The sequence below is a fragment of the Astatotilapia calliptera genome, chromosome 14, assembly GCF_964374335.1.
Source record: "Astatotilapia calliptera chromosome 14, fAstCal68.1, whole genome shotgun sequence".
Taxonomy (NCBI): Eukaryota; Metazoa; Chordata; class Actinopteri; order Cichliformes; family Cichlidae; genus Astatotilapia; species Astatotilapia calliptera.
In genome coordinates, this window is record NC_137435.1 from 13,743,702 (window position 1) to 13,771,325 (window position 27,624).

The 27,624-nt window shown below is 41.2% G+C and overlaps 3 protein-coding genes and 2 non-coding genes across 9 annotated transcripts; 4 read left to right on the forward strand and 1 right to left on the reverse strand.

Moving 5' to 3' along the window:
• Positions 1 to 9,573, forward strand: dyrk1ab (dual-specificity tyrosine-(Y)-phosphorylation regulated kinase 1A, b). Of its 4 annotated transcripts, none has more exons than XM_026191987.2 (12): positions 34 to 860; positions 2,662 to 2,731; positions 4,190 to 4,386; positions 4,674 to 4,766; positions 5,233 to 5,421; positions 5,631 to 5,778; positions 5,885 to 6,171; positions 6,324 to 6,470; positions 6,746 to 6,886; positions 7,015 to 7,318; positions 7,596 to 7,720; positions 8,041 to 9,573. In XM_026191987.2, the coding sequence occupies exons 2-12, from the start codon at positions 2,722 to 2,724 to the stop codon at positions 8,626 to 8,628; spliced, it is 2,229 nt and encodes a 742-aa protein (XP_026047772.1). In that variant the 5' UTR covers positions 34 to 860; positions 2,662 to 2,721; the 3' UTR covers positions 8,629 to 9,573. The 4 variants fall into 4 exon arrangements, with proteins under 4 accessions (XP_026047776.1, XP_026047772.1, XP_026047775.1 ...); XM_026191989.2 differs by lacking the exon at positions 34 to 860 and adding an exon at positions 1,406 to 1,690; XM_026191991.2 differs by lacking the exon at positions 2,662 to 2,731 and having other exon boundaries at positions 1 to 860.
• Positions 9,574 to 11,876: 2,303 nt separating this feature from the next.
• On the forward strand, positions 11,877 to 11,948 carry trnap-cgg (transfer RNA proline (anticodon CGG)). The gene has a single exon. It is a non-coding gene; the product is annotated as a tRNA-Pro (tRNA).
• Positions 11,949 to 12,214: 266 nt separating this feature from the next.
• On the reverse strand, positions 12,215 to 12,286 carry trnap-agg (transfer RNA proline (anticodon AGG)). The gene has a single exon. It is a non-coding gene; the product is annotated as a tRNA-Pro (tRNA).
• A 478-nt stretch (positions 12,287 to 12,764) lies between these two features.
• Positions 12,765 to 18,012, forward strand: thap12b (THAP domain containing 12b). The gene is made up of 5 exons (XM_026192679.2): positions 12,765 to 13,091; positions 13,953 to 14,073; positions 14,205 to 14,312; positions 14,422 to 14,458; positions 14,569 to 18,012. Exons 1-5 carry the CDS (start codon positions 13,003 to 13,005, stop codon positions 16,473 to 16,475), a joined length of 2,262 nt encoding a protein of 753 aa, XP_026048464.1. The 5' UTR covers positions 12,765 to 13,002; the 3' UTR covers positions 16,476 to 18,012.
• On the forward strand, positions 18,006 to 27,624 carry map6b (microtubule-associated protein 6b). Of its 2 annotated transcripts, XM_026192681.2 has the most exons (4): positions 18,006 to 19,401; positions 21,559 to 21,772; positions 22,358 to 22,406; positions 25,874 to 27,624. In XM_026192681.2, the coding sequence occupies exons 1-3, from the start codon at positions 18,668 to 18,670 to the stop codon at positions 22,400 to 22,402; spliced, it is 993 nt and encodes a 330-aa protein (XP_026048466.1). In that variant the 5' UTR covers positions 18,006 to 18,667; the 3' UTR covers positions 22,403 to 22,406; positions 25,874 to 27,624. The 2 variants fall into 2 exon arrangements, with proteins under 2 accessions (XP_026048466.1, XP_026048465.1); XM_026192680.2 differs by lacking the exon at positions 22,358 to 22,406.

The following is a 27,624-nucleotide window of genomic DNA, read 5'->3' on the forward strand; positions in this document are numbered from 1 at the left end:
TTTTTTTTTTTGATTGACAGTTGCCATGGCAACAAGCTAGAGCATCGCCATTTTGTCAGGAGGGTTTTTTTCCCCAGCTCAGTCTTTTCAAATGTTCTCCCTTCCCGCCGGAATAATGCTGTCAGTGGATATATGTCTGACGTTTTTGGATATCGAAATGCGTCTAGTGGATCGGATTAAGAAGATCAAGAGACCGACGTTTTAACACAGTTGAAATAATTAGGCGGCGCCGCACTAACTCAGTTGTCCGTGTCTCTGGTCCACCGGGCCGGTTCACTGCGCAGGTTTGGACCGCGCGCCATTTTGTGAAAATTGACACAAAATTCCTAACCAAAATTACCAGAGGACACGGATTCCGTTTCACGTTTAAAATACTCCGGATTTAACCGTGTTCTCGTGTTTGTCGAAGTGGCCGGCGCCAAATTTGCGAAGACGGCGTAAAAATCTGAATTTGGCAGAACATTTATTTAGCGGTGGCTAGATTCGTTAGCTTGACGCTAGCCACAGAAGCTACAGCTAGCCAATGTTAGCTGCGTTCATTTTGTCAACTAGCTAGCCAGCTCGCTAAGGTTAGCTGGTGAGTTATGCGTGCTAGTTATCGTTAGCATGTCGCTTGTCATCAGCTGATAGTAACGTTAGTCAAGAGTTTCTTCGACAGGCGATGTTTTTCCACAGTGCTTGGGACATGAACAGCGCAATGAACCTGACTGGCGAATTATTTTAGCCGGTCAGAGGACGGGGGAATTGGATTTAACGTTAACATTACTCGCTAACCGTGCAGGGAGGGGAGAATCTCAAGCTGGATAAGTTTCCTCATCATACAGGTTATTGGACTTTAAATGAAGATCGTGCCATCAGAGGTGAGCAAAAGCCTTTGCGAAAGCGTCCAGGTTAACGCTTTCGTGGATGTATATGTTGTGTGTAACGTCAATGGTTAACAATGATGGACGCGATCGTGAAGTTGAGAAAGGTAGCTTATGGTATGGCGGCTAGCTAACGTTTTGTGGCGGCGCCGACTCCGCTGGAGCCACCTATAACGTTTGCTTTCAGTCAGTAGGTCAACTGATTATTAATGTCAGACAGAAACAGCATCCGAACTGGTTTTTGGACTAACCTAGAGAGAGAGGGGTGCAGCGGATTGTGTGGGTTTAGACGAAGAGTCATGCTGGCACAGTGTTAACGTTAAAGCTAGCCCTGCGATATTAGACTGTCATTGTAGGATTGAAGAAAATGTTGCTCTGCTGGCTCATATTTCCGTTGTGGATTACTGTCTAACTATATTACTTGCAGAGGTGTAGTTTTTATTTTTACAGCAATGGAGTGCGGAAGCTAACCAGGCTAACGCCTCGTAGCTAAATCGGCTAACTCGGCTAATGGTTAACGCTGACTTGTTGACGAACCAGCTGAATGGGCCCCACAACCCGCTGGCTGCACACACAGCGTCACTAGCTAACGTTAACACTGGATTGGTGAGAGATATGCTTGCTTGTCCTGCAGTTTTCAGGGTAACGTTAACGACGACGGCGTTAGCTAGTTAGACTGCTAACGGTAACGTGAGCCTGAATACGTTTGTCATTTATGCGTGGAATTGGGAGTCACATACACGAACGATATGTAGCAAGACTGGCCGCAAATTAACACTGAATATGCTTCCTAAATTCCAACCATGACGAGCGCTACCCCATCATCTGTAAGTACAGAGCTACCCGGCGACGGTCTTTATACACGAGCGTTAGGCTTTTAATTGTTTTGGGTTGGTTTCGTTTGATTCAGCTTTGGAATGGATCTAATCGGTTGGGCGTGAGAAGATGACACGCAGACTTGTTATAGAGGTCTTTAGCCATCACTTATGATATGATACGGCTAGTAAAAGCAAGCTAGCTGTCGTTATATTTACACACCTAAATAGGCCCGTTGATGCCGTAATGACTAGAGCCAGGAAAGGAACTGTTCATATGTCAGTACTGAAAATTAACAAGAATCAGACATTTAGGGGAGACTAAAGAGCCACAAGTGCGCTTGCAAAATGGCTTTGTGTTAAAATAGAGCTGATATTTTCCCCTGTGTGGTTTGTCGTTTTTTTATTAAATGACAATTTTACCTCTTAGTTTTGTTAGTATAGTGCCTGCCATTGTTTGTGAATTTCTGTCAAACCAAACTTTTTCAGTTCTTCCTCAAAACAGTAATGGCAGTAAGGCCAGTTAGGTTCTCAGTAGCAGATGGCTATTTTAAGTTAAAGTATTGTGTATTTAATTTCACCCCATTTAGATTATATTTTTAAAATCGGTATGAACATTCTGAGAGGAGGTCAAGTGCTCTTCTAGATCCACAACAATGCAAATCCTGTTTTAGTTAATGTCTGTAATAGAACTATTTAGAAGTTTCACAAGAACTATATGTATTAAGTATTTCAAATATGTAATTTCCTGGGTCTTAACTATCTTTACAGTAAATGCACAAGTAGCTTGAAATTTTCAAATTTGAGGTCTGTTTGTAAACTCCCTCCATTAACACATTTACCCCAAGTGAGCTTCTTAAAGTTTTGGGGTGTCTTCTGCTGTCTAGCAGTTCTCTGTCCCTTCTTATGAAAAGTTTAACCACTATGAAGTTAAGTCCCACCAAAGATGCACAATGATGATATTCTGTTTTTATTCTTTGTAGTGGGTTGTGGTTTGCTGCTGGACTCTCCTCCCAGGATGATATGAAATTTTACAGGAGAAGATGCATCCAGGTTAGCTGCCATATATTAAGCCTTAACCCTTTGGTGAGGAAGTAGTGCTCTTCTAGGAGCTTCTCTTTCAGTTTTGTTGTTGTTTTAAATTCAGACTCAAAAATTTGTAGGACTCTCTTAAGGGGGGTAAAAAAGTCAAGTAAGGATGAATAATTAAGAATTGTCAGTACAGAATTTACCATTTAATTCATTGCAATTATTTCATTGCAGAGCTCAAAGTAATTAAAATTTGCTTAGTTTTTTTTTGTCTGAACTGAACAAGCAGTAAAACAAAGTAGTTATGACAAATGGAAGTGCTTTAAATTTAAAATGTTGTAAAGTGTGTGTATATAAAAGTGAAAAACAAGTGTTACTTTTCAAATAGTGTTTGACTGTGCTCCATCTTCTTACAGTTCCTCTTATTTCTGTCAGTGGATGTGCTTTTTTTTTTTTCTCCTTGCTTTTCGAAAGCTGGGTCAGCTTTGTAACGCTCTCAGATGGAGTGCAGGTTTTGGGCTGTGCAGCTATTTTGCTGTCAGGCTCTTGTGTTGAAAGCAACGTCTAAGTGTGCCAAAGTTCAATTTTATTTCTTGTTTATTTCTTGTTTTCTCATTGGAAAATGGGAGCAGCTCTGCCCTGGCAACAAAAGTAGGCTATTTGCATACTGCGTTGTGATTGGTCTGTGCATTGATGGGCTTGCCAAATCACGCTGTATCTCTGTGGTGATAGGCTATGCTAATTAGGTGCTGTTGCTGGGATTCTGAATAGTGGTTACTGTGTAGCACTGGTGAATTGTGTTGTCTGGTGAGAGATGCTGATAGCTGAACATGCTATTTAATAATTTTTTGATTCCTTCTGGCTTAAAATGAAGGATGATTCACTGTACAGTGTGGAGATGCTTTATTTTCACCCCTTTTCACTGTTAAACCTGCTGTTTTGCTCCTTTTTCTTCACAAAGGTTAATATGTTACTATTGTATTTTATTTTGTGGTAATCCTCTAATGCTGGTTTTTTTTTTTTTTTTTTTTTGCTTTAAATGTTTAACAAAAGACACTTTGTATTAACCTGACGTTTCTCTTAAATATGTATTCATTCTTGCTATTCTCAACATCATTTTTGCCTCTTTTTTTTCTTTTTTTTCTTTCTTTTTAAAGAACGATCTTATTTCACTATACATATAAACACTAGAAATGCATAATTTGCATAAGTATTTTATTTTCCCAAAGCTAAATTTAGGTTCTTTTTTGTGTTAAGGGAAGCATTGCCTGTTTAAGTAGCAAAACAAAAAGGCCATTTGTATTTTGTCTGTACAGTAAGTAGAAAATATATTTTTCATTGTCTTTTTGGCCACACATCTCTTGTGTGGAGGAGGAAATACAATAGTTTCAAGTCAAGATTATTACATTTTTTTGTTCTTTTCTTACCTATAATGTTGAATCAGTTAATTTTGCAACTCAAAAGAGTGTTAATTTCTTCCAGGAGGAGAGACTTCAGCATGCAAACCTTCGTCCGTCCGGCTTGCGCCCTCTTTTTCTTTACACACTGCTGGTCTTCAGATGGCTGCTCCAATGCCCCATACGCACCAGCAGTACAGTGACCGCCACCAGCCAAGCACTGACCAATCTGTTACGGTCTTACCGTACAGCGACCAGACACCACAGCTCACTGCCAATCAGGTACACTAACCCTACCCTTCTCCACCTCCTGGATTTCCTTTCATCTTAACCCGGCAATACTTTTTGTGGTTTATTAAAATCCGGTTCACCTTTTGTTGCTGTCACCAGGCAGAGTAGCTGCTTGTCAAATGTTTTCTTCACTCTGTTCATGTCATATTGTGCAAAATCAATTATAGTGCATTTAATGATAGCCCTTTAACACTAAGCTGTATCATCCAGAGCTGCTGTGTATAGTTTCCCCCCCCCCCCCCTTAAAATGCTGTTATTTCCCTTTTGTGATGCTTCAGAGGCACATGCCCCAGTGCTTTCGTGACCCAACTTCAGCTCCCCTGAGGAAGCTCTCCATTGACCTTATCAAAACATACAAACACATCAATGAGGTTAGTTTTGTTTTCATTACATGTATCTAGAGCTGCAATAATTAAATTTGAAATTAATAAGCTGTTATTCTTATTGTTCTACTACATGTTTCAGTTAGTTTTACAAGTAGAATTGTATATACTTTTATATTTGCTGTTTCTTTTGTCATGTGTGATATTGTGTTAATATATCAAGAATTTGGATTGATGGTCAGACAAAACAAGATATAGGAAGGTGTCACCTTGATCTGACAGCCTTTTTTGTTCTATTTATTGTTATTTTGTTATTAAATAATAATAATTTGTTATTAGTGGCATTGTAAAGCGCTTTGGGTGCCTTGAAAAGCGCTATATAAATCCAATCCATTATTATTATTATTAAAGCGATGAATTGTTGCACCTTAAAAAAAAAAACTTAAGTGTTTGGCATTGTTTTTACGTTGTAATAGTCAGTGAAACTTATGTGAACTGTTTTTTAAACTTATAGGTGTATTATGCAAAAAAGAAGCGACGGCACCAACAGGGTCAGGGTGAAGACTCCAGTCACAAAAAAGAGAGAAAGGTCTTTAATGACGGCTATGACGATGACAACTATGACTACATCGTCAAGAATGGGGAGAAGTGGATGGACCGCTATGAGATTGATTCCTTGATAGGAAAAGGATCATTTGGACAGGTGCTTAATTTATACATTGTGCACCATATACACATGATTTGAATCATGGCATGGAGAAAATGCAGGTTTTTATGAGAAAATTATGGTTTACTTTTCATCTGTATCACCAGAAGATTTGTGAAGCAACAGCTGTAGGTTTTTTAGCTGTGGTTAACAGTCGGCAAGTAATTTTCAGAAACGATACTATTTGTTGTTTTTGGCATCTTTAGGTTGTGAAAGCATATGACCGAGCAGAGCAGGAATGGGTTGCCATTAAGATCATCAAGAACAAGAAAGCTTTCCTCAATCAAGCCCAGATTGAAGTGCGGCTCCTAGAGCTCATGAACAAACATGATACCGAGATGAAGTACTACATTGGTAATCAACTCTTGAAATTTGCATCTGATCATAAAAATCATATCAAAGAAGTTAAAATGGCTTTTTCTGTATTTGACTCATATGGGTACAATTTGGTTTGCTGCAGTTCACCTAAAGCGTCACTTCATGTTTCGGAACCACCTCTGCCTCGTGTTTGAGATGCTGTCCTACAATCTATACGACTTGCTCCGAAATACCAACTTCCGTGGCGTCTCACTCAATCTCACCCGGAAGTTTGCCCAGCAGCTATGCACGGCGCTACTCTTCCTGGCCACACCTGAGCTCAGCATCATCCACTGTGACCTGAAGCCTGAGAACATCCTCCTTTGTAACCCCAAGAGGAGTGCCATCAAAATAGTGGACTTTGGCAGCTCATGCCAACTGGGCCAAAGGGTACTTTTACCATTTTCTTTAGCAACGTTCAAATCAACATATATAAAAAAAAATATCTCTGGGAAGTGTGCCATAAACTTTTTGCCCCTGAACACTTGGTGTTATATTAGATAAAAGGTCTCATTATCCCTGTTCTTTTACCCTTTTTGTAGATATACCAGTATATCCAGAGTCGCTTCTACCGTTCCCCAGAGGTGCTGCTGGGAATGCCCTATGACCTGGCCATTGACATGTGGTCCTTGGGTTGCATCTTGGTAGAGATGCACACTGGGGAACCTCTGTTCAGCGGAGCTAACGAGGTAAAAAAAAAAAGTGAAACACTACTTAGGTTTGTTCTATGCTGTACCACTAATAATAACAAATAGCAATAGCTTTCACCTCATGTTTACATTTTTCTTTAAAATGTCAGATAAATGTTTAAGAATAGTCATCTTTAGATTGACATTTAACTTAATGTATTAATAAGAAGTCTTCAGTCTGCTTTAAGTTGCAAGTATAAATGTCAAAGGTTTTGTCAAATATTCCTTTCTGTCAGCATGACAGGAAGTAACTTTATTATTAACACTTTGTCCAGGTGGACCAGATGAACAAAATAGTTGAGGTTCTTGGTATCCCGCCTAATCACATAATGGACCTAGCCCCAAAAGCCAGGAAGTTCTTTGAGAAGCTTTCGGATGGTACATGGAGTGTTAAGAAGACCAAAGATGGCAAAAGGGTGAGCTCTTTTCTTTGTGCAGATGCACTCTTGCCACAATTTGTTTTGTTGAATGTTCTGGAATAATTACTGTAGATTTTGGTGATACACGAGTTGCCTTTAATGTGACGGTCCTCTGATTTAAATAGTATAAGCCTCCAGCTTCACGGAAGCTCCACTCCATCTTGGGTGTGGAGACAGGGGGTCCAGGTGGCCGGCGGGCGGGGGAGTCTGGCCATGCTGTTGCTGACTACTTGAAGTTCAAGGACCTGATCCTCCGGATGTTGGACTATGACCCTAAGAGCCGCATCCAGCCCTACTATGCCCTGCAGCACAGCTTCTTCAAGAAGACTGCGGATGAGGGGACCAATACAAGCAGTAGTGTGTCTACAAGCCCCGCATTAGAGCAGTCCCAGTCTTCAGGAACCACCTCCAGCACCTCCTCTAGCTCAGGTAACAGCCACCAGCTACAGATTCTGGGTGCAGTGTTAATTCTTTTTAAGTAGTAACATGTGTACATCTGTATGTTCTTGCATTAGGTAACATGGTTAAGTAACCAAAAAATTTGCTGACTTTGTTTGGTAAAATGCGGTTTTTGTAAACTGTTTCTTAACTCTTACCACAAGTAAAATGACCAAGAAAAACAACATGGTATGAAACCCATACAGCTGTGTGGGACAGAATTTGACATATTTGAATTGCTGAGGCTTTTGTTTTGTTTAAAACTCAGGAGGATCATCTGGGACAAGTACCAGTGGTAGAGCCAGATCAGACCCTACCCATCACCACTTGCATAGTGGAGGACATTTCGGCACGGCAATGCCTGCCATGGATGGTGACAGCCTCTGCCCACAGGTCAGTAAGGTAGCTGAAAATTAAAAAGTTGTACTAAGTTCTTGGAATGCTGGTTGATTAAACCAAAACTTAATAGCTTTTTTTTTTTTTTTTTTTTAAAGTTCATACAAATGACTTCCTGTTAGTGTCATACAAGACTTCCTTCACTCATCAAAAATATTCTTGAATTTATTTTTCATGTATGACATGTTATTTTATTATCAGTATTACTCGTCAGAAATGGTCACAGTTCCTGAATTGTGAATTTTAATTTTGTTTAGTTTATGTTCTCAAAGAAAGGTTTTAGCTGTATTCCACTACTGACTCTTCTTATTTGACAGGCAAGACAGCCTTACCCACCACCGCTGGTGTGGGGAGGTGGCGTCGGACCTGAATCAGTCACTGGAGAGACCCACCCAGTCCAGGAGACCACCTTCCATGTCCCACCTCAGCACCCTAAGGCCCTGCATCCCCACTCACATACTCATCACCACCATGGGCAGATGATGGCTACACGTCCACGCCCACGCCACTACACTTCCCCGACACACAGCTCCTCAACACAGGACTCCATGGAGGTGGTTCATGGCCATCTGTCCATGACCTCCCTGTCTTCCTCTGCCTCCTCTTCCTCTACATCGTCCTCTTCCACTGGGAACCATGGCAACCAGGCCTACCAGCTCCGCCATTTGCCCGCTGGAGCCCTTGACTTTGGTCAGAATGGTGGGCTGAGCATGGGGCTAGGTGCCTTCTCGAACCCACGGCAGGAGACTGGCATGGCAGCGCACCCTGCATTCTCCATGGGAACGAACACAGGGCCTGCCCACTACCTAGCGGAAGGCCACCTGGGCATGAGGCAGGGCATGGACCGGGAAGAGTCTCCAATGACTGGAGTGTGTGTGCAGCAGAGTTCTATGGCCAGCTCGTGACTGCACTGACATTTTGCTGTGTGTTCCCCCTGTGCGTCATTTTTAAGGTGGTGTTTTTTACTACAAGGTGTGTTGAGAACAAAAGCTGCTCACGTCAGAAGGGAGATATCACTGAACCGCTACTACAGAGATAAACCTTTGTTAAAAAGTATATATGTAATTTTCACCAGTTTTTCTTTTGCAATCATTAGGCACAAAATAATACTGCGGAATAACCATAGTGAGATTGAGACATCCATTTTACCATTTCACCAGTTTCATGTAACCACCAAGTAATCACCATATGGTATTATGTGGCAAAATCTTCTAAGGAGCATTTCAGAGCAAAGTTTGAAGCTGTTTTGCAGGTAGCTGTTGGTGATGAAATGCTTGGCGTCCTCCTTCGGTTCAAACCATGGACTGCCTGACATTACTGTTTCACTGGTTCTTAATTATTTTTGCCCTTTTTTTGTTTTGTGAAGTTTCACGTAAAAAGCTGCTTGTAAATCCTGTAGCTTGACAATGAGGGGAAGTGTTTGCGGTGATATTTCTTGTTGTTGGTCGGTATTGTGTAACTCTGTCAAAGGGGAGCACATAGCAGTGGAGTCCCTATGCGTGTGCTGGCCGGGTGGAGAGGAGACCCCGCAGGTGGATACTGGCACCAGCCGGGGTCCAAGAAGAGGGAAGCACCACCCCTCAGGCCTAGAGGCCCCGTAGTCCTGCAAGCTGCAACCGGGCCTGGCACAGGCGAGAGCAGCGATGGGCGTGGGAGACGAAAGGATCCAGCCCAGTGAAAGGAAGACGGTCAGTGGCTGGTTCTAGATAACCCTTTGGCCTTATGACTCATGGACTTGGAATGGGATGGAGCTGGACATTATCATTTGAATTAAGATGGCTTTTCTCTATTTTTCTCTCTAGACAGCCCTTAATTCTTTAAAGAAATTAAAACAACTTAGAAAAGGTAAACACGAATGGTAATTTGAGGCCTTTCTCGACAAAGATTTCGTCTTCAGCAGGGCCCCACATAACAGGGTCTTATTGTACACAACAACCTCCTAAACATTAATTCCTTGAAATTTACTGGTTAAGGATTTTGCAGTGGAAAGAACTATTCCAGAGTCTACCCTTTTATGTTTTATTTCCCCCCCCCCTTCTGCATGTAGTTCCTCATCAGAACCACCTGCACAAGTCTCTCCATCCAAAACATGGAAACTGAAGAAAAAAATGAGTTAAGTGACTGCCTTTTTTTCTCCTCAAATTATGCTGTGAATTTTACAAGAATTTATTTTCCCTTTGGATATGTTTTTATACCAAAGCAGTTGTTTTATAGCATATAGGTGTCTGTAACCAATAATGTAGCAGTTCACCACTTTGACGCAAAGTTTATCAAGATCTTATTTTAACGTCAATACAAACAGCTGCAATATATTACTTTAGCAAAACTGGACACCGTTGTCGAGACCGTTGGCTATTGTGTATTCTGGCCAGATTTGTTTGCAACGTTTTACCAAAACTGTTTCCATATTAATTGGTAGATTATTTTGGGAGTCTTTTAAAACTTTGGTATGTTAGAGAATTTGGTAGTTACTCTGCAGGCTCCGGAGTAGCAAGATAGAGGCTGATGGTTTAAAAAAAAAAAACAACTTAAAAAAAAAAAAACACAAAACACAAAAAAAAAAAAAACACAAAACAAAGGAGACTAATGCGTTCTATTTCTGTGTCGTCGTTTTTCTTTTGCCCCCATCATACTATTTCAAAGGGTGTTGCTGCCTTTCATACATCATTTGGTCAACTTGGCTAGTTTCTGCCGTGAAGCAAGACTGTGGCAAACCAGTTTGTGTTGAATGGTATTGTTCTGATTTGGTAGGGCAGATCCCCACGATTGTTGTCCTATTCAAAGGGAAAGGGTGTCTGTCAGCCCACAATAACATGCTTTGCCTTGGCATAAATGCATGTTCTCAAAACATTACAGTCAATTACCAGATTTATTATTATTTTTATTTTTTTTTTTTTATATCAGGGATTTTGAAGTGCTTTCTTTCTTCTGTTGCTCATCTTACCAGCTTTGAAATTAGATATAAAAAAAGAAAAGAAACCCTGCCCACAGCCACCTTTCAAATTAAGGGCAGGACACAGGTCATGCTGTTGTCATCTTAAAGGAAAACCACCATACGAATTCATGCTTGGCATTTTCCATAAACACAAATGTAAAGCTACCTATATTGAGATTGGAGTTTTATCTGGATGTCAAGGTTATACTTGCAAATTTGCAATCATTTTTCATACCCCGCAGAATTTGAGAAATTTAGAATTAGCCGGTGGTTTTTATTGCTGGCACTCATACTGGTACTAAACATTCCAAAAATAAAGACTGAAAGAAAAAAGAATTTGACTGCAGTGACTCGTAAGTGTGCGCCTATTTCAGATCATGCTGATTGACCTCTTATTTAGAGCAGTTGTCATGAAATGCAGCCCCTTTTTAATAGTTGAAATAGAATTTATGTATATACTTATATTTTTTTAATAAAGGAAGTATAGAACTCACTACCTTGCTCCTGCTGGTATGTTGATTATGTTTGTCAATTTGGTGACCATTCAGTGGGCAGGAACTCCTGTTTTCTTAGTGGCAAAACCTTGCCTTTTGGCAAAGGTACTTGACTACATCAGGACAACACTATGAGGTAGGGTTTGAATCAAACAGGGAAAGCTAGATCTTCAAACCTTAATAATTTTCACAGGGTATATTGTAAGTGCATGTACATCACAAACCTTACTTTTTGGTTATATGAGAAGCACATGGTTGGAGGAAAAAAAAAAAAGGTTCCATCGTTCATAAGCCTGTTCAGTTTGTGGGTTACACACAAACACCTATACTTGTTGACATATCTGAACACCCGACAGAAGTTGAAATCCTCTTATTTAATTTGGATTTATCCTTTTCATTTTTGAGTTCACATTTTTTCACTTTTTTTGTACATGCAACATGCACTATAGAATTGAACAGCATGGGGGAAAGGATAAGTCCATGTATCCACAGATTGTAAGATCTAGTCAAGACTTTGCTGTGTTTATGACAATGCCCTTTGTATTATATTAAGACAGTCTTATGTATGATATATAAAAAGAAGTTAATTGAATTGCTCTGTGTCTCTTTATTGTCCATTGACCCATCTATGTGAAATACTCAGATGTATAATAGTATGTAGTCCTAGAAAACGGAGTGAAAATGCTACATTTAGAAAAGGATACAGGAAATAGGTGACCGCGTTGGCTCGTTGGTCTAGGGGTATGATTCTCGCTTCGGGTGCGAGAGGTCCCGGGTTCAAATCCCGGACGAGCCCTCAATGTTTTACTCGGGAGTATGTATAGGATTTAAAAAAAACATAAAAAACCATTCATGATAAATGGTAAAACACACTATACTTGCCGTCTCACGTGCAGACACCTACTTTTCATACTTGGAGATAACTTCGTATTTAAAAGTCTTTTTACACCGGTAAAGCGTTTGTCGACATTAATCGTGTCCTTTCGTGTGTTTATTTTTTTTGGCTCTCATGTGTCATGCTTTTATGACTAATATTAATAAACCGAAAGTCAAAAAAAAGGCGGGCTCGTCCGGGATTTGAACCCGGGACCTCTCGCACCCTAAGCGAGAATCATACCCCTAGACCAACGAGCCACATACAGGACCACTCACCCGTGCGAGTTATTACTGCCTCAGCCACCTGCGAACGCCTATTTCTGGAGTATACGTAATGTTGCTAACCACAGAAAACACCCTTACTATCTAAATAGCTAACACTGACCTGAAGGATTCAGTATTGGGGAATGATGAAAACACAACGCGAAGAAATATGCACTTAGTAGTGCATATTTCTTCGCGTTGTATTATTTCTTGCCTTTGTTAGCTACCTATTTAAATCACATGCTGCCGGTTAGTTGAAACACTGCAGGTCGTCCTGCCCTAGCGGCTAACGGATACGTTAGCTAATGAGGTAGGTGCAGTGCCCCCTGAAAGCGCGGCTGTCGCTACATTTCAGGAAGAAGAAGAAGAAAAAAACAAAAACTGTTTTTTGCTTTTTAATTGGTTGACGGGTTATCTGTGGCGTCCAGTAGTTATCACGGGCAGCTTAGGTATGTCCAATCAGAGGTTCCGGGGGCGGGACATCCCTTTGTTAAAAGCGATATATCCCAAATTTAACCGTTGTAAATGTGTGTTGGTGTATTGTGTGTCCTTTAAGTGTTTTCTTTGCCAGACATTGTCTGAGATCATGTTAGTCATCTCTTATCTTTAGCCGTACCCACCGTCCACTCAGCTTTCTACAAGAAAACCACTGAAGTCCGCGGATGACAATAGGCAGCCAAGTTAGCTAAGCTAACCACCGAACCTGAAGCATGCCGAATTTTTGCGCGGCCCCGAACTGTACGCGGAAAAGCACGCAATCTGATTTGGCATTTTTTCGGTTTCCACGGGACCCGGAGAGGTAAGCCAGCAAATATGACAGTACGCTACGAGCTTTAGCATTCAGCAGAGTCCAGAAGACCATGTGTAGTATCCTAAAGTTGTACTGAAATGAGTGAGGAATTATAACACCACTAACCAATCCGTAAAGACCACAAACAAGGCGCGATAAATATTTTGTCGTTCATTTTCCAGTTATTAGGCCGTGTTTAATCACTAGCTTTTATCTGAACTACATCGTGTGTGTGTATATATATATATATATATATATATATATATATATATATATGAATGAATGACTCTATGGCAGACTGAGTTTAGAGCTAACTTTCTGGTATGTAATCTAAGACGTGTAGACTAGGCCCTGAGTGTTCGAATGTTTGTATAATGTGGTTTCTGCTAAGGTCTGCATCTCCTTTTCTAGCCCAACATTCAAAATGTAGCAAAAGCAAATCATTTCTTAACTCCCATTTTCAGTTTTATTGTGATTTTTTTTAACATAATGTGGCCACAATGTCAAACCAGAGACAAAAAGTAACTCTGCATTTTGGTGTGCTTGTCTTTATGTTGTTGTTATTCCATTTTAATAACGAGTCATTTGAATTAATAAGTTGTCTATAATGATAAGTTTGAGAAGTGCTACTTCAATTATTAAGTTGTGAATTTAGTAAAAGTGCTAGGGTAATGCATTTGGAGTACCCGATTTTTAGTGGAAATAGAAATACTTTATTGCACTTTTATTGATGTATTGCAAAAGAAAGTGGTAGGATATATTGCTGTTTCTGTAGTTTTTCTTTTTCTTCTCAGCCTTCATATGGACAGTGGCAGTCTCAATCCATTTCTGTATCTTAGCATGTCAAATAAATTTTCTTATTACTTCTAGATGCAGAATCTGGGTAGAGAACTGTCGCAGGGCTGATCTAGAGGCAAAAACATCAGACCAGTTGAATAAGCACTACAGACTATGTGCCAAGCACTTTGACCCAGCTATGGTGTGCAAAACGGTGAGTATTTCATGAGCAGGCAGAGCCTTCTCTACATTTATTTCCTCAAAAATGTGCATCTTTTAAATGTTGCTTATTTTAATTATGTGAGTTTTGTTTGTTTAGTTTTTTTTTTTCTTTTTTCCCCCCAGAGCCCTTATCGGACTGTGCTGAAGGATACGGCAATTCCAACAATATTTGATCTAACAAGCCATTTAAAAAATCCTCACACCAGACATCGCAAGCGGATTAAAGAGCTTGTAAGGAAGATATTTGATAGCTTTTGGGTCTTTTTAAATAAGGTTAATAACATGACTGTTTTTAGTTTTGGTAAATAACTTTTATACTTTTTTTTTTTTTTAATTGCAGACTGAAGAAGATATACGGAAGATAAAAGAAAGGAGATGTAAGCTATTAAATTAGGACTTTGTTCTTTTGTTTGTTTGTTTGTTTTTTGTTCCAATTTTATAATCAGTTTTCTTGAGAAGATTGTTGTTATGTCATCTCTCTTCACAGTGGCATCTTCTATTGACCAGATTGCTTCCAAAAAAGATGCCGCAGAAGATGGCACAACCACCAATGAGGATGAACCTCAGCTGTCCACGGAGGAGAAGGCATTTCGGGAATACCTGAGATCTTTGTTTGAGGCCGTGGTCATGTTAGGAAAACAAAGCATACCGTTAATGCCTCTTAAAGCATCAGAAACAGAACTTAAACCCAACAACTTCCAGGCCCTCCTAGATTATCGCATGAACGCTGGAGATGAAGCTTTGAAGAAGCGCTTTGAGGCAACGGCCGTGAACTCTGAATACCTTTCTGTAACCCAGCAAAGTCAGCTCCTGGACATTTGTGAGAATACAGTGAGGGAGGAGATGCTAATGGAAGTGAGAGAGAGTCGCTTCTTCTCCCTAGTGACAGGCGACCTTGTGGAATTTGCCAATGAGAAGCACCTTCCTCTGTTTTTACGTTTTGTAAATCAGCAGAACGTCCTCCGAGAGGAGTTTTTGGACTTTGTGCCATTTGATGGTGATGAGCCTGCACTGGTAGAGAGACTGGAGGCCCAGCTGACTGATCGCTGGGGGCTCAGCATGGAAGACTGCCGTGGTCAGGCCCATAAAGCCACTGGGATTTCCACCACCAAGATGAAAGCAGTAGCAATATTACTGATGGAGAAGTATCCCTTGGCATTGCACATGCCTTGCTCCCATATGGCACTGAACATTCACCTGGCCAACAGCCTTCCATTCCCCAATGTCCAAGTGGTCATGGAAACCCTGAGGAGGATTGGTGCTTTCTTTCAGGCCCAGTCAACTCAGGATGAGCTCGAGAAAGCCATCTCCACTCACTACCAGAAGAATGAAGAGAAAGGAGCTGCACTAAAACAAGCTTGTATCCCAGGCTGGACAGAACAACACAACGTCTTTGATGTGCTGCTGGATATGTTGCCACCGTTGCTGCTGTGCATGGACAATATTCGAGACAATGAAGAAGGAAAGTTTGCTGCCTCTGTGGTGGCAGATGGATATTCAATAGCAGAAACTCTTGCAGACTTTGAGATCGTTGTCACCATTGTCATCCTGAAGAATGTCCTTACCTTCACTAGAGCCTTTGGGAGGAATCTCCAAGGGGAAACACTTGATGTGTTTTTTGCTGCCAACAGTCTAACAGCTGTCCTGCATTCACTTAATGAGGTCAATGATAACATTGATGTCTACCATGAATTTTGGTACGAGGAAGCTGTGAGCGTGGCTACCATGATCGAGATTCCCGTCAAAGTTCCAAGGCTGTTTCTACGGAAACAGCGTGCTGCCGATGTGGGTGAAATTCAAGCTGAGCCATATTTTAAGGAGTATGTTACAATGCCTGTAATCCACGGGATCATGCAGGAGGTGGAGGACATGTTCTCTGAGACTAACCTCAAAGCCCTGAAGTGTCTGTCGCTGGTTCCGGCTGTCATGGGCCAAATGAAGTTCAACACCACTGAGGAAAACTACGCAGATGTTTACCGGAATGACCTCCCCAATCCTGACACGTTACCTGCAGAGCTCCACTGCTGGAGAATCAAGTGGAAGCACAGAGGCAAAGAGGTGCGCTTGCCCACCACCATTCATGAAACCTTGCAGCTCCCAGACGTTAAATTCTTTCCCAATGTGAACTCCTTCCTTAAGGTACTTTCCACCTTGCCTGTGCTGAAGCTAGAGGACAGCAAAAGTGACACAGCAAGTGGAAGACTCCAGGCTTACCTCGACAGCATGCCTCCTCACCAATGGAACAAAAGTCTTGCGATGCTTAATGTTAACACTCATGTCAAACATGACCTGGATGTCATGGTGGACAAATACTGCAGACTGTATCCAGAGGATGACACTGAAGTTGATGCAGAGTCTGAGGAAGTAGCCGAGGAAGAGGCTGGGATGAAATGAATGCAGTGAGCTGAACAGAACAGTTTGGATTGATTGCATAATTTTCGGGGGTGTAAAAACATGTGGATACAAGTACTAGTAAATTTTAATGGAGACGTAAATTAGCGCTTGACATTCATGTCTGAAGTTAAGCTCTTATTGTATTTGGTCAGATGAATAAATGGTGTATTTAAATGCACCACACACTTAATCTTGAGTTGTAAACAGATTCACAAATTTGTCTGGAACAAAATGAATACTCATTATTCCTTGTGGACTTTTTGAAAATTGTAAATCAGAAAATAATCTGTAAACATTCAAATTCTGTGTCAACTTGAGTTATTAGACTACACTCTTCTGTAAATGTTTATATATTTTTCTATCTTAAAATGGATCTGTCAGGTTCATTTACGATTCCCCGTTTCTTTCACTGATCTCTGCTAGGCTAGCTCTATATAATTTCAAAACAATCAACTGCAGCCCTGTAGTTCATCCCTTTTCTGAAAGAAGATAAAAATCTATGAGCTTCCAGTTGAGAGGGAAAAAAGTTTATTTCCCAATCGGTTGCTGTGAAATTGAGACTTATTTACACAGGTCTAGATACCAGTCAGTGACATTTTTGCGATTGCTTTAGCTGCTAGCAGATTGCTGCAGTTTCCTGTGGTGTGCGTGGAGCATCCTAACTTGCCTGCAGTCGGTCACAAACTACCCGTCAAGCTGTAATGTTTGCATACAAGTCAATAACTTTCATACAAAGTACAGCAAGGAGGGTTTTTTTTTTTGTTCAGCACCCTCTTTGCAGCTGCTTTCACCTGCTGACGGCCAGTAACCGCTTAATAAATACACACTAACTACTAGTAACCAGAGGTTGCCAGGGGGTTGCCTACTGATCTCTAGGCCTGTGTGACTGAAGTCTTAACAGTGATTAGTCGCTGGCTTCATTGTTTGAAAGTTTGGTCATATCAAAATGAGCATTCTTTTCTTTCTTTTTTTTAACATTTAGTTTAAGTCATATATGACAGGAAATGGGTCCACTTTTAAGGGCTTTCTATGTTTTGTGCAAAGCCGCTGCTGAGATTAACTAATGGCCTAATTTTTTGGGGGGTTTTTTGTTTTTGTATTGTGTGCTTTTAATTCAAACCACATGATGGAGGCAGATGCCCCTGTTGATTCACAGTGCAGGACGCAGGAAGAGCAGGAGAGGGAGCAATGCCATCAATATCAGCAGCATCCCTGAATTAATGCTCAGGAAATGTTTTCTACTGTAGAGTGAATTAGAATGTCAGTTATTTTGTACAGCTAAGTGCAAATCTGTGGAAAGCTCATCCCTGTACAGGCTAACGTGATTTAAATGGTCGTGCATCACTGTTCTGATTGTAATGCAGTTAAATGTTTGCTTCACTGTGCAGATTGATGCAGGGATAGGAGTCGGCATAAATGGGTTAGTTTGTTTGGAAAGATCGTTTCATTTTTATTTCCACGCATTTTATATAAAGTTTGTTTTGCTTGAATAAGACTCTGTAAAGAAGACCAATAAAGCCGGAGTCAGTGACCAAAATATTTTTTATTGTTTTCTTGAATATTTCGTCATCAGATTTTGCATCTCGTCCCCACTTTAATCATGGCCGCTGCATTCAGTGGGATTTGACTTGATGTTAATTTCGTGTTACTTGTTCTGATTTTCAGCCACGTTTTTTTTTTTCGGCCATTTCCTAAAAACGGAACAATAGGCTTCTACGAGGCTTGCATCCACTGTGGGTTTACGTTTGTGACATGGCAGCATTGGGGTTAACCGTGTCTCCTCCCTCTTTGCTGGCCAGACGCTGACGAGCTCAGGTGATAGTTCATCGTGCATACTCAGTGCAGACCCCCTGACTGTCGAAGGAGCACACAAATGTGGGTGGGGTCGCTTTGATGCGCAACCAGACAGCAATGTATACACTCCACAGCAAGCCCCCAAACTGTGAAACTTGAACAAGAGAAACATCCTGCAGGAGGAGGCAGAGAGGGAGGCGTGTGGGCGCTTCTCCCGTAAGTCTCGGGCAAAGATTAGATCTGCTCGTCGGAATTGCATAACGCGAGAGTAATCCTGACTGGACAAAAAACGAAGAGGGTTCGAGTCGTGAGTAGGACGTTTATTTACGTGTTTATCCCCGATTTATTTCCTTCCCCTTTAGCATCTTTCTCTGGTCAGCTTCCTAGAATCGAACATTATGGCATGGCCGTGCATTACGCGTGCTTGCTGCATCAATCGCTTTTGGTCCGAGCTGGATAAAGCAGACATCGCGGTGCCTTTGGTTTTCGCCAGATACTCCGACGTGGCCGACGTACCGCATGTGCCCCATCATCCGCAGCCGAAACTGAAGAAGGCCGGTGCCATTGCCATAGAAACCCAGCCCCATCCCGGCGAGCAGGAGGCTGGGAAGGCACCGCCCGCGACGGGTGCCGCAGCGGGCAAAGATGGCTCTACTGCGTCCGTCATGCGCCAAGACTTCAAGGCGTGGAGAGTGCGCCCCGAGGCCAGCTGCAAGCCCAGAAACGAGTACCAGCCATCGCCGGCCCCTTTCAACAACGAAACTCAGTATCAGAAGGATTACAAGCCCTGGCCTATACCGAAGAAGCACGACCACCCATGGATCCCCAAATCGAGCCCCACCGCCGGCGGTCCGGAAAGGAGCGCAGGAAGCGGTAAGCAGGAGCAGGTGGCCGCCGAGGTCGAGAGCGGCGTGGAGAAGAGCGAGATTGAGGAGAAGACGCAGGAGAAGGAGTCACAGGAGGTGGTCAAGAGAAGCGTGAAGAGGGAAAAGTCATCAGAGAGGAAAACAGGTGAGAAGACGGAGGGACAGGTGGCTGCAGATGTGAGCGCGGAGCAGAGGAAAGGCAGAGCGGCTGCAGACGCTCTGAACAGGCAGATAAAGGAGGTTATGTCGACTTCTAGCAGCTACAGGTAAGAGTGTAAGGCTGTGACAATGCGCTGTTCAAGGTAACACTTTTTATTCTACACTCTTTACATGTTTGATTTTCTGTAATTGTTACTGTGCACTCGGTAGCAGCAGAGGGTGTTAGCAGGAATAAGCACAGCATCCCTGAAAGCACTTCAGCTGTCACCCAAAAATCACTAGAGGATTTTTTGGTAGGCTATTGAAGGGTCTCTTTTTGCAATCTCCAGTGATATCAGATGTAAACTGACACTGCTACAGATAAAGGTTCAGTATTGATTTTTTTTCTGCTTCAGCCTTCCTGGGAGTACTACCAAATCAATGCCATGGGCCATGAATGAGTAAAGCCACTAAAAGGATCTGAATGTAATCATGTGTGTCTTAACAGGGTTTTTTCTGCTCAGGCTTCCTCCAATTTTGAGTAGACGAGGCATGCAAGTTGAGAAGACATGCTTCACAGAAATTTCATGGAGAAAAGCTCATTACAGATCAAAACTGAATTAGTCTACTTCACTGTGTTTTGCAGGCAGTGAAGTAGAAACAGTTTGGATCATGAGAATTTTAAAATGTGAAACCAATGAAGGAGTAAACCATGTATACAAGAGTAAAGAAGGGCTTCTGTCTCTAACCCAGAACACACACTCACTGGCCACTTTGTTAGGTACACCTGTTCAACTGCTCATCAACACAAATATCAAATCAGCCAATCAAATGGCTGCCAGAATGATAAATTTAATGAGCTTGAGTTTTTATAGCCTCCATTAAAATCGGACAATAAATGCTGGAAAAACAGTGTCCACTCCAAGCTTCGATTTCTGCTGCAACATTAAGATGGTAGGCTCAGAATTTGGCATTAGCAACAAGCATGGATCCATCCTGCCTTCTGGGCCCCTTACCAAGTGAGTACTGTTGCTGACCACGTCTGTCTCTCTATGACCACTGTGTACCCATCTTGTGATGGCTGCTTCCAGCAGGATAATGTCACAAATGTCACAAGACTCAGATTATCTCGAACTGTTGTTTTTTTTTTTTTTCTTAATACGACAATGAGTTTACAGTACTCACATGGGCTCCACAGTCACCAGACCTCAATCTAATAGATTTAATAAAGCTCCCCTGGGATGTGGTGTAACGGGAGATTTGCATCATGGACGTGCAGCTGACAAATCTGCAGCAACTGGTTGATGCTATCACTAAAATCTCTGAGGAATAATTTCACCTTATTGAATTTATGCCACAGTGAATGAGGACAGTTCTGAAAGCAAAAGGAAGTCCAACTGGGTGCTACCAAGGTGTACCTAATAAAGTGACTGTATGCATAAATGACCTTGCTTTCTGAATGGCTGAGTTGTAAACTGGAAGTTTTCATTTGTGCAGTGAATAAAACACAGTTACACATTGCAATAACAGCTCCCATTTATTAAAAAAACAAACAAAAACTATTTTCAGGGTCATAATAATAATAATAATAATAATAATAATTAATAACAACAATAATAGTAATAATAATCTGAATTAGAATTCCTAATTAATTTCCTGTTGTGTAATAGAAAACATGTGTAAGCGGTGTCTCACAACGAGTCCACTTCTTGTCTACATGTACCTGAAAAGAAAGCACGTGTTGCCCCTTCCCGGTCTTGCAGAGCGTGGACAATAAATCTGAAGGTCAAATTTTGATTTGACTGCTAAAAATAAACTGACAGTCCTGCAGAACCTGCAGCTGAGCTGTAATCAACATGAATACAGTGTACATGTCTGATGGTTGGTACATGACATAAAAGTGAGGATAGCCTCTAGTGATGTCAAATTATCCTAGGCCTCTATGCCAAGGATAATCTGTACCTTGCAAACCTTTCATAGAAAGCTTTTTATCATTATTATTATTACTATTATTATTATTATCATCATTATTTGTAAATCTTCCGTCTTTACAGTATAATCAGTGGCCGCTCTTCTCTCAATTCAATGCTTAATTTTGGCTAGCTGTTAATTTTAATGTTGTATGAGGAGCACCACAGCTGTGTACAGTTTTAACAATTGATTCATTGACCAGGTTTCAGTTTATTTGGGAGTCAGTTGATTTAATGACTCTGATTTTATCTTTTTTCTTAACTATTCAGTAATAAAAAATAAATAAATCAAAATCTCATTTACACTGTTCTTAGGACTGAGTTCAAGGCTTATAAGGATGTGAAGCCAGTGAAGCCCATCAAAGCTCCATCCCAGTATAAACCCCCTGGGGAGGAGACCAGTCTGGAAACCAGCTATAGTGCCACATTCAAGGGGGAGCAGGTGAAGGCTCACCCAACGGACAACAAGCTGCTGGAGCGCAGGAGGATACGCAGCCTGTATAGCGAACCCAGCAAGGAGCCTGCCAAGGTGAGATGACGTCCACGCACGAATCTGCAGAAACTATACCTCTCCATCTCCATTTTGACTTCTTGTAATTGCACACATATCAAACCTAAATTAACCCGGCTGTATGCTAGAGTTTGTATTTCGTGATGGATGGATGGAGTTCTTACTCACTGAAACCCATAAGTGTTATCTCATTATACAAAATATTCAAGAAGTGCCTAATGGCATGTGGTCTAACTCCCCATAAACACAAACTAGAACAGTTTTATGTGTCAACATTCTTTTTTAATTACATGATGTGCATTTGTCATTGCTACTTGGTTCTGCTACACTACGCTCAGCTAATCAGCATACATACTGTGTATTTAGCAAGCTGTATATGTATATGCTAATGAATAGTAAAATGGTCACTGCATCGATTTCAGAAGCTAAAGTGACATTCCATCATTAGAGTATGGTAATATGACGTAATCCCTTTACCAACCTATTATTTGAAGATATTCCCCACATACGGTAAGATCTTTTTGCATGTAATGGGTTTGAATTGGTTAGTCATGTGTCTACAGTGGTGTGTTCATGTGGCCACTCCTTCTCTCATTCTTGTAGGACTTCTCAGAGACTGAGAGCAGCTCTGTTCTAAATCTGCTGTAGTCAGGTGTGTTCTCTGTTTCTTCTAGAAGGCATGGAGGCTGACCTCAAAGTTGAAAAGGCCAAAACATGCATACTGACACACACACACACACACACACACACACACACACACACACACACACACACACACACACACGCACACAGTATGCGTCTTGGCTAATGTGAGCTTCAGGCCATGTCCACACTAATGTGTTTTCCTGTGAAAACGCATCTTCTTCTCTCCGTTTTGGCCTTCCGTCCACGCTGAGACGGCGTTTTCGGTCAAGGAAAATGCAGCGTTTTGAAAACGCTCTCCAAAGCGGAAACATTTGAAAACGCCGTTTTTGCGTCACACTGTGGACAGCGAACCTTTTCGAAAACGACAGCACATTTTAGTCATGTGATGCAGTCATGTGACCAATTAAACTAAGATCGCGGAGGGCATTATACAGCAGTTGTTTTGTTTGCGCTCAATTTTGACAGCCCTATTAAAGATTAATATCAGTTTGTACATGCTCCAGAGAGCTTTTCTTCAAATTCTTTAATTGTCAATCGCTTTTGCAACTTTGTACTTTTGTGTTACTCGCAGCAACAACTCCACCTCATTGTTAGTCCATTTAAAAAACTCGACATTTTGCCGCGACGTTTCAAAGAGCCGAAAAGTAAATAAGTGGCAGACAGAAATGAGGCAGGTCGAATCGTCTTGCGTTTCACGCATGCGCAGTACTGGAACGTAAGCGTTTTCAGACGTTTCCAAATGTGGACGCACAACAATGTGAAAACGACTGAAAACGATCGTGTGGATGCGGAGCGTTCTCAGACGAAAACACCGTTTTCATATTTATCCGGGCTAGTGTGGACGTAGCCTCAGTCACATTTATCACCCAGTGGCCAGATGCAGTCCTCCCAAAGTTATTTGTTCACTGTTTGCCCACTTCTCAGCCTGCACCAGCCACTACCTTTTGTGGAGATTTGTAGTTTTAACAGTTCATCATGGGGTTTTGGGAAAAAAAAAACAGAAAAAAAGGATGGGATTGGAGGAAACAATGAAGCAGAGATGCTATCAACATGTATCAGATAAAAATCAAAACGTTTGTTGCACCAGTGGACCTAGAAAACATTCCTTGATGCTCTATTGTGTTAGTAACACTGGGCAAGATGGCACTTTTCTTTTTTCTTCATGCAATGGCTGACCATGAATTGGCATACAGATTATAAAGAGGAATACTAGGAATATGGCAGTGCATTTTTGATATCCTTTGTGCCTCTGTCTGATTAGTGTAGCAGCAGTGTGCAGGTCAGTGTGACACAGCCATGTGGATCTAATTGTATTCTTTGAGACCCACGTCATCAACATTAAGAAGCAAAAATATTTAAAGTGTTAAATCTAATCTGGACTTTGTTCTGAAAATGTCTGGTAAACCTGATGGAGTGCAGTGCCTTTCTTTATTTATTTTACACTGGTACCATGGTAACATAGTCTTCCTAATCCCACACTGACCGTCTCTGGCAACAAAATTTATTAACAAGGTTTGCCATGGCGACGCCTAACTTACTTTACACAACTCTGAGAAATAGAGCTGAACACGTTGTTTTTTTTTTTGGTCAGAAATAACCTTTCACTGTCATCTTATACAATATTGTTTGTAAGGTTTATTTAATCAGCAAAAGTTGAGCATGATTTGCAACTTTGTCGCTGGACGCTGATGCTCATTTATAAAAGCTGGGAGCCCCTCCATCAGTCTGTTATCACTAAGGCAACTCCAGCTCAAGAGCAGAAATGAGCTAAGCGCCTGGCTTGAGGCCACATTTATCTATGCACCCACTTTTCCCCACTCAATCTTTTGATCTGAACAAATCTCACCAATGCAGGCCTGCTTGTCAAGCCTCCACCAGTATTAGTAGTTGAACCAAATTACTTCATTTTATAAAGCATAATACTAACATCATATACTAATATAAACTAAATACCATGTATGCTTTATATTCCTTAAAAGTTCATTAAATAAGGAACTGCACGAACCACTTTTTAGAGAAGGAAAGGCACAAACACGCTTTTTGTGCTATTTTTTGGACCTTTATCTTCATTGCACTAACCACATCATGCAAGTATCATCTATAGCATATGGTGTCATTTGCCTGAAATTATCTTGAGTAGCAAGATAAAAGAAGGTTTGTATTGCATGATAAAATAAGACTTGATTTATAATCTATCAGTTAGCCTACAGTAAGTAAAGATGTAAATGGTTAGCTTAAAATTTTGGGAAGTATGCTTATTTGTTTTCTTGCTTGGAGCCAGCAGTTAATTAGCTTTGCACAAAGGTTCTCAAAATGTGGTCCGCGGGTCAGTGGCATTCCATGGTAACACAGTATGCTGCCTGTGAGTTTGACATGGAAAGAATACATGAATGTACAACACATTTAATTTATATGCATGTCACCCTTTAAATTTCCAGTGCAGAGCAAAACCAAGAAAATGTATCACTTCGGTTTCATCTCTGCTGTTCTAGCAGTCATAGCGGTCTAAACCTTACTGTCACCTCATTAGCTGTTAGTTCCTCACACCCCACATGGTGGTGGTGGTGTTGGTTGGTTTCATTATGTCACCCCCACTGGTTAAACGTGGAAAACTAAACGTAGAATCCTAGAATATTCCCACAGAGTGTCAACGACATGCCTGATCATCAGCATCAGAATTCCCTTCTAAGCTGAGATCTGCAACTTGTTATTTCAACATGTTAAAATGGCAGTTTTGCATTGGGGTTAAAGTCTGCACCATCCTGCAGTTAGAAAGTCTTGCTATAAGGCGTTTGAACAAATGTGATTGGCTCAGTTGTTGGCTTTGCAAGTGATGGAGCAACACCTGTAATGGGCTGAGAGAGGTGGAGTAGCCACACTCCTGGGTGGAAAGATCAACCCTAACCCCATTGTCATTGAATGCACCATTCACAGTTAGAATCTGTGGTACATGATGCTGTAAAACATGTTACAGAGCGAGTCAATTTTACACATTCATTGACTCTTAAACTCCAGAAGCCTGCAGTAACTTTAAGTAAATGGAGCTGGATGCTTCTGGATATTTACATATGTGGTTAAAAGTGGGTCAAGCTCAGCAGGAAGGCAGAGAAATCTGTGATCAGTGGATAACCAGGCCAATTTTTTTTATTAGGAATCTACCGTAGTGGCATATTTATTAATTATTTTATTAAACTGACAGCAGTTTGTGCTGCTGAATTTTCAACATGATTTCACATTAAATATTTGTTTGTTGTGTTCGATTGTGTCTAAAGAGGAGAACAATAAGGCCGGGTGTTTATCCAGAATTTTTGCTAAGCTGAGCCAAGGTAATTGGCTATCGGCTTTAGATTCATATTTAAATGATGATGTTGTCATCCTCCAAGCAAGGAAACAAAATAAATTCCATTTCCCAAAGTATTGATCAGTTTCTCTGACATCCGTTTAATCTCTTCTCGCGTCTCTTCTCTCTTTCAGGTGGATAAACCAGTTTCCCGCACCAAACCAAAAAAGTCATCATCAACACCAACAACAACAACAGGGAGGATGCAGAAAAAAGCTAAAGAGAAGCAGATTTCTAGTTCCCAGTCAGCCAAGAAGAAACCTTCTTTGGGCGCCTCAGAACCCAAACCGGGCGGAGCCGTCACAAAGAAGAGCAAAGAGATCAGCAACAGACTGGCAGAGGCGGGCAAACAGTAAAACAAGCTGACGTGGTCACATGAAGCGAATCTCTTCCCTTTGGTTTATTTCCTTACCTGTTGTTTTTGCTGTCCGGTCATATATAGTTTGAATGGGCACCAATGTTGAGCTTTTAGAATAATGCAAATAATTTCACGGCAAACTATGCGTGTGTGAATGTATTCTGGCGCACAGAAATGCTTTCTATTATCGAGCACATAATTTTGCACATTGTTTCTATGAGTTCTGTTTCGACAGCAAACCTTAAAAAGGAGCCATCGGTACACATGTAGTGTGTGTATGAAAGGGACTTTTTACCTTTGTCTGAATGGATGATGAATTCAGTGTTAAAATGATTGTAAACAAAAAGAAAAAGGTCAAAGAGAGGCTTTTTTTGTTTTTCTGTATCACATGAAGGGATTTTTGTGAAAAGTGAATAATCTGTTTCACAGTGAATTACAGTGCCTCCGCTGTATGGTCCTGGTTTTCATTTCATTGTTCTGGATGATATCTGCTGAGATAGAAAGTGAACTGTAATATAATTACTACAGCTTGCATGCAAGACCCTGTTTTCGGTTCATTAAGCTGACTGTCTGTCACAGTCACATCCTAGCTTGTAAATTGAGCTTTCAAAGATAAATGTATAGGGTTAAATCCTTCTCAAACATAATGCATGAGTAGAAATAGATTCTGATCACACCAAAAAGGTACATACGGTGAGTAAAATCATAGTCTAGTGGCTATTAAAGCTGTAAAATAAACACACCAGCAATATGGTTTCACCCACAAGCAATCTAAATGGAGATCCACTCCCTTGATTTAATAAGAAAACCATAATTTTCACGATGACTCAGTACTTTGTGGCATTGTACTCCACCCTCCCCTCTGAGCTGTGACGCTGTAGTTGTGCTAAATAATTTAAAAAAAAGAAAAGAAAAGACAAATAGGCCTAAAAAAAGAGAGAGAACTAGTTAGATTTGCTCAACATTTTTCACACTGAATGCACTGATGTGTTGAAGGACAAGGAATGGGCCAGGACTCTTTAAACTGCTGCTGTCTGAAAATCTAAAACTCGCATGAGTTCTTCGTGACATGACCTCAAAAAGTCATCACAGCCCAGCCTTCCCTCTCTGGTTGTAAACACAGACATATACCGTGATACCCTCAGTGGCCGACACGGCCGCAGTGTGTGAGGGCCCAGTCTAGCACTAGCCACCGTGGGTCTGCTTCCAGTTTTAGCTTCTGTGTGTGTGAGTGCGTGAGTGATAACTGAGTGAAAGTTTTTTTGTGCGTGCGTGTGTGTGTTTGACCTCTTCAGCCTGCTGCCTGCTAAGCATCAAGTCTGACCCAACCACTACAAGTGCTGCTATGCACTCCGACACTCTGGTGCTATATCTCTCATCTTATATGCTGTCTGGTTTGGACTGCGCGTGGCGTCAGACCAGAGTGAAGTGATGATATGACATGCGTATGTCATACTGCTGTTGTGATATTGTACTTGTATTCTCAGCTTGCTTTGGATGAACTGATTAAAGTGATGCAGAATCCTG

Bases quoted from the DNA above. Each gene is read 5' to 3' on its own strand.
- dyrk1ab (XM_026191987.2), top strand. The intron at 4,387-4,673 runs GTACACTAACCC...GTGATGCTTCAG, and splicing joins CACAGCTCACTGCCAATCAG to AGGCACATGCCCCAGTGCTT. The intron at 5,779-5,884 runs GTAATCAACTCT...GGTTTGCTGCAG, and splicing joins CGAGATGAAGTACTACATTG to TTCACCTAAAGCGTCACTTC.
- thap12b (XM_026192679.2), top strand. From the start codon at position 13,003: ATGCCGAATTTTTGCGCGGCCCCGAACTGTACGCGGAAAAGCACGCAA. The intron at 13,092-13,952 runs GTAAGCCAGCAA...TATTACTTCTAG, and splicing joins TTTCCACGGGACCCGGAGAG to ATGCAGAATCTGGGTAGAGA. The intron at 14,074-14,204 runs GTGAGTATTTCA...TTTTCCCCCCAG, and splicing joins CAGCTATGGTGTGCAAAACG to AGCCCTTATCGGACTGTGCT.
- map6b (XM_026192680.2), top strand. From the start codon at position 18,668: ATGGCATGGCCGTGCATTACGCGTGCTTGCTGCATCAATCGCTTTTGG. The intron at 19,402-21,558 runs GTAAGAGTGTAA...CACTGTTCTTAG, and splicing joins TCGACTTCTAGCAGCTACAG to GACTGAGTTCAAGGCTTATA. The intron at 21,773-25,873 runs GTGAGATGACGT...TCTCTCTTTCAG, and splicing joins CCAGCAAGGAGCCTGCCAAG to GTGGATAAACCAGTTTCCCG.